The 11,950-nt window shown below is 45.3% G+C and overlaps 1 protein-coding gene across 2 annotated transcripts; it reads left to right on the top strand.

Annotated features, from left to right (window-relative positions):
* The first annotated feature begins 8,095 nt into the window (after window positions 1–8,095).
* Window positions 8,096–10,891, top strand: LOC124686975. Of its 2 annotated transcripts, none has more exons than XM_047220839.1 (6): window positions 8,096–9,000; window positions 9,140–9,216; window positions 9,379–9,439; window positions 9,533–9,758; window positions 9,872–10,223; window positions 10,373–10,891. In XM_047220839.1, the coding sequence occupies exons 1-6, from the start codon at window positions 8,352–8,354 to the stop codon at window positions 10,700–10,702; spliced, it is 1,695 nt and encodes a 564-aa protein (XP_047076795.1). In that variant the 5' UTR covers window positions 8,096–8,351; the 3' UTR covers window positions 10,703–10,891. The 2 variants fall into 2 exon arrangements, with proteins under 2 accessions (XP_047076795.1, XP_047076794.1); XM_047220838.1 differs by having other exon boundaries at window positions 10,370–10,891.
* Window positions 10,892–11,950: the final 1,059 nt, after the last annotated feature.

The following is an 11,950-nucleotide window of genomic DNA, read 5'->3' as shown; positions in this document are numbered from 1 at the left end:
AACACCTTAACCAGAAAATATCTAGACTCTAGAGAAACTAATCATGCAAACCAAATTTTAACAAGCTCTATGTAGTTCTTCATTAATGGGTATAAAGTACATGATGCAAGAGCTTAAACATGATCTATATGAGCACAACAATTGCCAAGTATCAAATTATTCAAGACATTATACCAACTACCACATGCATCATTTTCTGTTTCCAACCATATAACAATTAACGAAGCAGTTTCAACCTTCGCCATGAACATTAAGAATAAAGCTAAGAACACATGTGTTAACCAGCGGAGCGTGTCTCTCTCCCACACAAGCATTTATTCATAGAATGAAAATAACAAAACAAAAATAAAAGCACACAGACGCTCCAAGTAAAGCACATAAGATGTGACCGAATAAAAATATAGTTTCAAGAGAATAAACCTGATAATTTGTCGATGAAGAAGGGGATGCCTTGGGCATCCCCAAGCTTAGATGCTTGAGTCTTCTTGAAATATGCAGGGATGGACCACGGGGGCATCCCCAAGCTTAGACTCTTCACTCTTCTTGATCATAGTATATCATCCTCCTCTCTTGACCCTTGAAAACTTCCCCCACACCAAACTCAAAACAAACTCATTAGAGGGTTAGTGCATAATCAAAAATTCATATGTTCAGAGGTGACACAATCATTCTTAACACTTCTGGACATTTCTCAAAGCTACTGGAAGTTAATGGAACAAAGAAATCCATCCAACACAACAAAAGAGGCAATGCGAAATAAAAGGCAGAATCTGTCAAAACAGAACAGTCCGTAAAGACGAATTTTGAAGAGGCACCAGACTTGCTCAGATGAAAATGCTCAAATGGAATGAAAGTTGCGTACATATCTGGGGATCACGCACGTAAATTGGCAGATTTTTCTGAGTTACCTACAGAGAACCATACCCAAATGCGTGACAGCAAGAAATCTGTTTCTGCGCAGTAATCCAAATCTAGTATTGACTTTACTATCAGAGACTTTACTTGGCACAACAATGCAATAAAATAAAGATAAGGAGAGGTTGCTACAGTAGTAACAACTTCCAAGACTCAAATATAAAACAAAATTGCTGTAGTAAAATAAACACATGGGTTATCTCCCAAGAAGTGCTTTCTTTATAGCCATTAAGATGGGCTCAGCGAGTTTTAATGATGCACTCCCAATAAATAAGAGTTGAAGCAAAAGAGAGCATCAAGAGGAAAATTCAAAACAAATTTAAGCCTAACATGCTTCCTATGCATAGGAATCTTGTAAATAAACAAATTCATGAAGCATGATGCAACAAGCATAGAAAGATAAAACAAGTGTAACTTCAAAAATTTCAGCATATAGAGAGGTGTTTTAGTAACATGAAAATTTCTACAACCATATTTTCCTCTCTCATAATAATATCCAGTGGCATCATGAACAAGCTCAACAATATAAGTATCACATAAAGCATTCTTATTCACATGCATAAAAGTATCATTACTCTCCACATAAGCATAATCAGTTTTATTAGTTGTAGTGGGAGAAAATTCAATAAAGTAGCTATCATTATTATTCTCATCATCAAATATAGGAGGCATATTGTAATCATAATTAAACTTATCCTCCATAGTAGGAGGCACTAAAAGACCACTATCATTATAATCATCATAAATAGGAGGCAAAGTATCATCAAAGAAAATTTTCTCCTCAATGCTTGGGGGACTAAAAAGATCATTTTCATCAAAACCAGCTTTCCCAAGCTTAGCAACAATGGTGTTCAAAGCGTTCATACTAATATCATTGCTACTAGCATGCAAATAAGGTTCCATAGGTTTTTTAATTTTCGCATTAAACCATTCATGTCTTGACTCAGGAAATAGTACAAAAAGATCACAAATGTTTTCCATTATGCCTTACTAGTGTTTAACAAGAAACAAAAAGATGCAATTGCAGGATCTAAAGGAAATAGCTTCGAGCACACACACAACGGCAACGAGAAAAGTACTTAGTTACCCGGGACCGGAGTATGAGTGCCTTTTACCTTTCCTCCCCGGCAACGGCGCCGGAAAAGTGCTTGATGTCTACGGGTGCTTCTATTCTTGTAGACAGTGTTGGGCCTCCAAGAGCGAGAGGTTTGTAGAACAGCGAGCAAGTTTTCCTTAAGTGGATCACCCAAGGTTTATCGAACTCAGGGAGGAAGAGGTCAAAGATATCCCTTTCAAGCAACCCTGCAATCACGATACAAGAAGTCTCTTGTGTCCCCAACACACCTAATACACTTGTCAGATGTATAGGTGCACTAGTTCGGCGAAGAGATAGTGAAATACAAGTGGTATGGATGTATATGAGTGGTAATAACAATCTGAATAAAATATGGCAGCGAGTAAACATGCAACAGAACAGTAAGTAAACGGAGTTTCGATGCTTAGAAACAAGGTCTAGGGATCATACTTTCACTAGTGGACACTCTCAACTTTGATCACATAATAAAACCACTCTACACTCTCTTGTTGGATGATGAACACCACTAATTGTGTAGGGCTACAAGAGAACCTCAATGCCGGAGTTAACAAGCTCCACAACATTCAATGTTCATATTTAAATAACCTTAGAGTGCATGATAGATCATTGCAATTACACCGAGTACTAACATAGCATGCACACCGTCACCGACAGACTATGAAAGGGGGAATAGATTGCATCAATACCATCATAGTAATAGTTAACTTCATAATCTACAAGAGATCACAATCATAACCTACGCCAAGTACTACACGATGCACACACTGTCACCATTACACCGTGGAGGAGGAATAGAGTACTTTAATAACACTAGAGTAACACATAGATGAATAGTGATACAAAACTCATATGAATCTCAATCATGTAAGGTAGCTCATGAGATCATTGTATTGAAGTACATAGGAGAGATATTAACCACATAGCTACCGGTACAACCCTTAGCCTCGATGGAGAACTACTCCCTCCTCATGGGAGACAGCAGCGTTGATGAAGATGGCGGTGGTGTCGATGGAGATGCCTTCCGGGGGCTCTTCCCCGTCCCGGCGGCGTGCCGGAACCGAGACTCCTGTCCCCCAGATCTTGGCTTCGCGATGGCGGCGGCTCTGGAAGGTTTCTCGTACCGTGGCTTTTCCGTATCGAGGTTTTAGGTCAGGGACCCTTAAATAGGCGAAGAGGCGGAGTCGGAAGGCTGACGGGGGCGCCACACAATAGGGGGCGCGCCCCCCTTGGGCCGCGCCGCCCTATCATCTGGTGGCCCTGTGGCCCCCCTCTGGTGGCTCTCGGGTGTTCTGGAAGCTTCGTGGAATTCTAAGATGCTGGGCGTTGATTTCGTCCGATTCTGAGAATATTTCCTTACTAGGATTTACTGAAACCAAAAACAGCAGAAAACAGCAACTGGCCCTTCGGCATCTCGTCAATAGGTTAGTTCCGGAAAACGCATAATAATGACATATAATGTGTATAAAACATGTGAGTATCATCATAAAAGTAGCATGGAACATAGATACGTTTGAGACGTATCAACGCAGTCTCGCACCGCGTCGTGGCCATGGTGGAGGTCGTGGCCATGGCCACGGCGGAAGACGAGGACGAGGACTAGGCATTAGTGGCAGGATCAGCCTCCAAACACATGGATCTCTAGCCAACAACTAGCTTCCGCCTCGCCGGTTAGGTAGTCTTCCGGGGCGATCTCCTCGTCGTGGTTGATCTAAGTAGAGGGTCGGTTATGGTCTATGGACTGGAGTGGAGTGAGACTGGACAAGGACGAAGGCTGGTCCTAATTTATGGTAGAAAAAGAACAATTGAAAGGGTTTCGTCCGCCCGACATGACAGGCCCACATTTCCCACACGACAAAGACAGACTAAACATTTGCAACTTGTGAGCAAAAAGCACACGACTGTTTCGTTCAAGAACCGTGTGTGCGTCAACCACACAATTTTAAAGTAACACATCGTGTATAACATGTGAGGCAATTGCACACGTTTGTATTTGTACTCAACCGTGTATAATGTAGCAATTCTCGAGTACAAAACAATGAAACTTCATTCATAATTTCAACTGTTTATATCAGTCCATTACATCATTTCTACATTGAGCCGATCCAAAATGCTATCGTAGCCGACTAGATGTCAGTGCTCCTAGCTAAGCTGAGGCGTGCATCCCGAACGGCATACTTGATGTGATCATAGTCCAATGGGAACTCGAACTAGTTGTCACATCTGATGGAATTGCGAGGCTTCTTCCCAAGCGTTGTCCTAATGTAATGGTTGAAGAAAGTGTAGAGCAAAGGAGGATAGTTCATTGTCGGGTTGGGGATTACCCTCTGGAGGTCACGAGCCCCCGGAATGGATGCGAGGCCGCAATACTAGAGCATCTTGAGGTTGTTGCCGATAGAAGCGCCGGAGAATCTAATTGACTCATCCCCAAGGAATTCTCTGAGGACCTCCAGCACTGCATCCGCATGCACATTCTGGAAGAAAGCACCTCGCTAGCGACGCAGGTTTGGAGGAGGGCGGCATGCTGCCTCTTCTAGAGGGGAAGGTCCTTTTGGCTTCCTGGCTTCCCGATGGTGAACTCGCAGTCTAGGCCAACACACTTGGTCGGAGCGGCATCGAGGTACTTTTCCTTTACATGGGGGATCCACCTCTTCACCCTCTCAGCACGATGGGTGAAGGCCACATAGAATTTCATGCATTCCTCGCCGAAATGGTACACTTTGGACGGTGGTACGAAACCCGACATTGGGGCATAGGCTTCGAGTTCTTGGATTTTGGTGGACGAAGGTAGAATTTGGAGAGATCGGGAGATAGGCTAGGAGGTTGATCATCTCGTAATCATAGGATTTTATAGTAAAATCAAATGTGAGAACAATTACATATGAATCGACACTAGAATTAAGGATCAATTTTGATTGGCGGCTTTCCTCGAAAGTTAACCCGTAATACGTTTCCAACGCACGACGCGGTTCGCGCGGACCCAATGCAGACGACTAACATTCACCAAAACGTAGGCCAGAGTTACACACAATGGTATAGTAGTACATCGTGTACCAGCTAGGATGTCGCATATAATTCTGAATTACCATTCCTGTGCCACCTGCTTTGTTGTAACGAAATTTATTAACATGATTGTTTAATGCCTCATTGGAACACAGCACATAATTAACCAAAAAGTTTCAGTAGCCCGTAAGAATAGATAATTTGACCTCGAAAGTTTTTCACACAGTTATCGAAACAAAATCGTGTGCGAGTATAGGAGTAAGGCACACGATTTTCGTACCGGCGACCGTCTGCGTATATTCGCATACGTTCAAAATATATAGGTTATTTTCTATATTCACGTGTTGCGGGTCTGCCCATACTACGCAGATGTTAAGTTTTGTCGGCGGTCAGCGTTCGGCCACATGGGGTCCTTAATTAAAAGGCTCGATAGTCACTCCCGAGTTCCAAAAGCAAAGCCACTCGGCAAAGAGGAAAAAAAAACTAGGCAAAGATGAGTTTTCCGATAGTATCGTGTTACCTTTAAGCCGCTGCCCAACGGCTTATCCGCGTCAGGAAAGAGAGCATGCAAGAGATGAAGAACAAATTGATCGTACTAGTAATCAGCGCATACATGCTGATGATACCGTGACAAGCTTTACACGGTTAGGTCACATGACATAGCTCGCGCAGATACAGACCGGTTGCTGAGCTCGTCATTGTCTTGCAAACGGGTGGGTTTAATTCCTTTTCCATTTCTTGGCTTTCCACCTATGTAAGAGGGGAACCGGCATGCATGCCGTGACAACGCAACCAGATTCCGCCCGTTCGTGTGATCGTCGTCTCCCTTTTCTGAAGCACCCATGCATGATGCCTACACGTCTTTCTACCCCCAGACCGGCCGAACCATGAGCAGCGAACCAAAAGGGTCTATTTTACAACTCATATCTGTTATGCTATCTGTGCGCTGATCTTAACACATTTAGTTTCTTATAAATAAGAAAAGAGGTAATAGCACCAGCCATACAACAACTTGCGTGGTGGGAGCAAATTCATACAATAACTTGAAAAATGTGGTCAGGTAGTACATAAACTTGTCATTGAGGTGCAAATCAGTACAAAACTGCTCTAAACATGACACTGTGGCAGCAGTAATTCTACAAATAACCGTGGCATGTTTTCTCTTGTAATTGTGCCACTTTCCTCTTTTGCCCTTCTCCCCTAGATTAGACCATCAACGCGGTCCTCGTCGGGCACTCACTCTTGCACGGCGCGTTGGCGGTGTGGCGGACTGGCGCGCGAACCGGCTCTACCTCCCGGCCGACACCACGTCGATCTTCTCCGCCTCCACGTCCACGGGGGACATACATGGCCGGTGGTGCCTGACACCAGGCAGGGCACCGAGCTGGAAGGCTCCGGCGGTTGTCGACAGGCGTGTAGTGGCGGTCATGCCCTACGAGGGCGCCGACATACACGGCCCCACAGGGTGCTAGAAAGCCGCCAAGGAGCTCGTACGGGCGCAGAGGACCGGTGATGGAACTCCAGCGACGACGTTGTGCTCCGATGGACGGAGCCTCCCGCAACGTCGACAAAAAGGAGGGCGACAAAGAGCACGGCACGAAGGAACTGGGCGGCCATAGGGAGCACGGAGGAGCCGGGAGACGGCATCGTGCTGGTCCTCTCTGATGAGAGCTCCGATGACACATCAGCCTTCGCCGCCCGCGTGGAGCAGGTCGTGGGCCTCATGAGCTATCCCGTCGTGACAAGAGTGAGAAGGCGTTGAAGTGGAGTCCCCCAGCGCCGTAGCCCGTAGGCTTCTACTACATGCGCTCGGCTTGATGGCCTGCGACAACAAAACCGACGGCCGGCCGCGACGGAGTGCCTCGCCAACTCCAGATAAAACTAACTACTTAAAGCACAATGTTATATGGCGCCTCAGATGTGTTGATTGACCATAATATATCTGCTTCATCAAGAATATCTCCCTGAAACAGGGGATCGGTCCACAGAGCCAACGGGGTTGAGGCGCAGAAGCCAAGCGGGCGCCAAGGAGCCCTCAACTTTGATTGACGATGCCAACTCGCTCACCGCTCACCGGCAGGTAATAGAACGGCTCTGCGCGGACCAGCCGCCAATGAAAAGAAGGACGCAACGGAGAGCGACAGCGCCGATGATCATGGAGGTAGCAGAATGAATATTGGGGAAAAAAGGTCGGAGGACACTTAGGTGAGAAAATTTGTATGAGGGTTTTTTCGCAAAAATACAATGTCACGTGTCATGTCTACAGTGGTTTTGTACTGATTTGCACCTCAATGACAAGTTCGTGTACTACCTTACCACATTTTTCAAGTTGTTGTATGAATTTGCACCCACCATGCAAGTTGTTGTATGTCCGGTGCTATTACCTCATAAGAAAACTACACTTTAATACGGAAATGTAGGAATGGAAGATGAAAAAGAGTCTGCAACAGTTAATGTTTCCTTTATTTTATTCTTATTCTGTCCGAATACTACAGATTCTATTAATATATATATGAATATAGTATAGATTATATTATATTAATATGTAGATTGAAATAACGCATGCTACATTTCGGAACGGGGTTAATATATCTCTTTGGTTATATATCTTTGAAGCTAATAAAATGCACAAATTAATCACGAAAAGAATATACTTCTATATGTATCGATATATTAGGAAAAAACATATATAGCTACATAACATTTGGAGTATAGATAGATCTATGCCCGTGTAGAGTGTAATAAATTTATGGGCATGAATGTCATGAATTTACCAAGACCGGACTCATATATCTGTCCCTTTTAGCTGTTTAAACAAGCCTGTCAAAGAGCCGGAGCAGGCAGGGGTCAACTACCAAAGCTTTGTTTCCATGTCACGGAGTGGTAGTTCAGATCCACACGACAAGGGTCAGTGTCCCAAACGAAAATAAAATTAGGGCAAGAAATGATTTTGGAATCGAGACAGATTGGCAGATTGGGTCACATGAGCTACTAGCTACCTCGCTCGCTCGTGCATATGCAGCCTACAGCTAACTGCAGGAAAGAAGGGAAACTTATTAGGAAGATCTCACTCTGCTCCTGTATCTGTCTAAAAGTATGTCTGCAACATTTAGCCCATGACCTTTACAGAAAGCTTTTGTCTTTACCTACTAATAAGCTTTAGCTTTTGTGGCTGTAATCTATTTTACCCTTCTGTATTTTTCTGTATATCTGCATATATATACTTGTGTGACCTATGCCTACATAGCTACCAACCTAACACAGGGAAAGGGTCAATTGCAGACATCAGTGGTTGCATATTCTACGCTGTTCAAAACCAGTCAATGTAGAAGGAGAATGCATGTCCAATTGCCTCTTATTTTATTCCCACATCACTAGCTTGCTTAATTATTCGTCTTCGTCCTCTCACACAGCAGTGTTTCGTATCAATCTTATAGTGCTCCATATCAGTTTTGCCCTCATATCCCTAGCGCCTTCTTTATTCCCCTCTCCTACTTCTGCTTGCACGACTCTGATCCAATCCTCGCAGTGTATAGAGATAGGTACTGAGCTACTATACTTAGTAGAAGGTAAGATGATAACTAGGGAGGAGGTAGAGATCATGGGAGCTGTGAAAGACAAGCAGGAGCTAGTTGAGATCCTCGAGGACGAGGGGAAGAGATCCATATATGGGAGGCCGCTGGACCTCAACGAGAGCGTCGATGTGGAGAGTGAGGAAGGAGAAGTCGGCGACGATGAAGACGACGAGGGCAACCAGGAGGACGATGATGATGATGGAGGTAGCACCACCGATATTGCTGGGAGCAGGAGCTCTAGCAACAACAGCAACACCAACGATGCTTCGGAGATCCAAAACGGTACAGGGGGCAGCGTGCACAGGGTGCCGTCGGTGCGGCCATACAACCGGTCGAAGCTGCCTCGGCTCCGGTGGACTCCCGACCTCCACATGGCCTTCGTCCACGCCGTCGAGAGGCTTGGTGGACAAGAGAGTAAGTACAAGAACTTATCATAACTTGGTATCGTTTCTTTGGATTATGGGATATTGATTTGCTTGTGAAGTTCTATGATCTCATGATACTGTTTCGTAGAAGTCTAATTAATTCTTGACCTTCGATTTCTTGTTGATAGGAGCGACCCCTAAGCTGGTACTTCAGATGATGAACGTTAGGGGACTCAGCATTGCTCATGTAAAAAGCCACCTGCAGGTATATCATACTGCAAATATACTACTTAGTTCGCCTACTTCACCTAGATTATTGTTTATGTGCCCTCCAAATACTAGAATTTCTCATCACTTCAGTTCACATCATCCATCTCACAGGTTGAATTAACATATCACTCTCAATTTCTGATCCATTTATTTCCAGATGTACAGAAGCAAGAAGCTAGACCATGAAGGTCGCCTGATTAGGGGAGCCAACTCCTCAGGTTCTCATCACTCTCAATTCTTCCAGTCTAAATAGTACTCTAGGAACTTAGTGCTCATGAGAGAATTTTCTTATTCTGCATGTGGCGTGGCAGTATTTTCTCCTATGGATTTCCATTCGATGAGAGGCGATCGACGGTTCCACGACATGTTCCTCCAAAGAGCTGCGGTGCTCTCCTCGAGGGCGGACAACGGCGGCTTATTCGCGTCGCGAAACAGCGGCCTCCCGAATACTACTAGCCGCCTCTACGGGATTCTCCAACACCACCACCACCGGCCGTCTCCGGTGCAAACTTTCGGCTACAAGAACTGCAGTTTCGGGTACAATTCCATCGCTAAACGTCTAAACCTACCTAAGGGCAGCTGAACAGCTGTAGCTGATCCGAGATGATTATTGAAAGGTCGAAACCCTAATTCGTGATTAACTTCTGCAGGAATCAAGAGTGGGCGTTCAGACAGCATGACATGATTTCCAGGAAGGATGTGAAGGCGTCGTCGTCCTCCACCATGCCGCACTTGTTCGCGTCCTCGTCGTTGAGGAGGTGGCCGTTAACCTCCGTGGTTGCCGGCGCCGGTGAGGTAAGACGAGATGAAAGCTTCGGTTATTTTACCGGAAGCAGCTCTAGGACACTGTCTACGCCCATGGCGCCGGCGATGTCGACAGTTCCAGGGGGAGGCAACCATCGTCTCCCGTTTAGATGGTACGGGGTAGATGGCGGCAACGGCGCTAAGTCTACATCGTCAGATCCCGTGGTGATCGACGAAGCCCTAGATTTCCGGCTCAAGGTACTTATCCACCACTCCCTACTCTACGCACTAGTGCATTACTATGCTCTTACATTCTACACACTATCAAGTCTTCAATTTCTGACACGAGTTGACATCGAGGTAACTAATTTGCAACAACATTGCATGCATGTCTGATTCGGCAGCAGAAGCATCTAGAACCGGGTACTCCGACCACACCGGTTTACGAGGTGCAGGGTAAGCGGCCGCGGCCGGAGACGCCAAACTTGAAGCTCAGCTTGTCCCCGGCCACGGTAGACACTACCGATGGGATGTTGAGTACGAAGAGGAAGAAGAGCTCCGCATCAACTGAGCAAGAGATTGAGCATGGCAACAAGCTCTCGATTTCGCTCTCGCTCTCACCACCCGCAGCTTCCATGCACATGCAGCGGCAGGAAAAGACAAGAGGGGGCAGCGTGGAGGCCGCTCTGGGACAGAGTACTTTGGATCTGACCATGTCGATCAGGGCATTGGAGTGAGATCTTTCAAGTACTTTGTGTCAAGGGCCTTCCAAAAATTGCACACTGCACCATGAGATCAAATAAGATTGTTAATTTAACTTTTGTCTCCACCAGTACATATGGGGATATATGTCATGATTGTTGGTAATATGTGGCCACATGATCCATGCCCTGTTCTCTTGTGATAGCATCTTTGGGACGCTAGCTAAACCTACCAGAGATAACTAGATAAATTATCCACTGCAGTTCAAGTATGTTTATTGCATAGTAAGAGTAACATGCATGCCTCATGTTCATATGGACCACACCAAGTATTTCTGACAAGATGGTGGTGAAGTCCTTCAAGGTCAAATTTTGCACTATGTTTCGGGACAAGTTCTATAGTATAACAATTTCTAACTTGGGACACCTAATAAAAATTTATAGTACTAGCTTGTTACTTCTACGTCCTCTCATAGACATACACTTATATATGCAAACTTTGCTCATGAGCACAATATCTGCATTAGACGAACAAAATAATTGTTCCATGTGGATACGTGCATCACCGGACACCAGGAAGGCATGAAATGAGGGCGAAGCATGCATTCTTCTCCAGTAACACGGGTATCTAAATGTCCCCCCGCTCCTATGTGACGGTTTCATTTTTCCGCGCGATCTGGTTGGCAACCGGTGGCGACGTCCTTCTAGGGTTATCGTCTCCGTCGTTGTCACCACCGCTTGGCTTCCTGGAGCCATCAATGAGAGCCTGTCCCAAAACCCTCCTGTTTGCACGTTCTTTCATGCGCACCCGCAGTTTCCCTCCCATCTCCACAAATGACTCAGCTCTTGTGTGTTTTAGGGTACACAGCCATAAAACACTTAACCTAAATTAGATCAGGTGTGGGTGATTGTGGCTAGAAGATGGATCACGTCGAAGGTCTGGTGAGAAGTCTAAAGTTGATGGATGCTGAAAAGCAAGATGTGAAGATCAGTGGAGCGACCTGGGGTGGACGTGGATCAGGTGAACCACACGAAGTTAGTAAGCACTTAGCTAATAAGCCAACATATGCTGATGCAATGGCAACAACATTGGGGAGAGTCTGGTGCCCAATGAAGGGGCTCTCGTGTGAGGATCTAGCAGATACTACTAACCTCTTCACCTTTCATCAAGTGGGGGGGAGAGAGATGTAGAGGATGGACCCTGGATGTTTGATAAGAAGCTTTGCTAATTATGGAGGAATTTGTGGTGGGTAAAACTTTAGATGAGTGTTGACGAGGGATTGT

The sequence above is a fragment of the Lolium rigidum genome, chromosome 2 (genome assembly GCF_022539505.1).
Source record: "Lolium rigidum isolate FL_2022 chromosome 2, APGP_CSIRO_Lrig_0.1, whole genome shotgun sequence".
Classification (NCBI taxonomy): Eukaryota; Viridiplantae; Streptophyta; class Magnoliopsida; order Poales; family Poaceae; genus Lolium; species Lolium rigidum.
The sequence above is the reverse complement of the archived record's forward strand: the minus strand, read 5'-3'. Positions and strand labels throughout refer to the sequence as shown.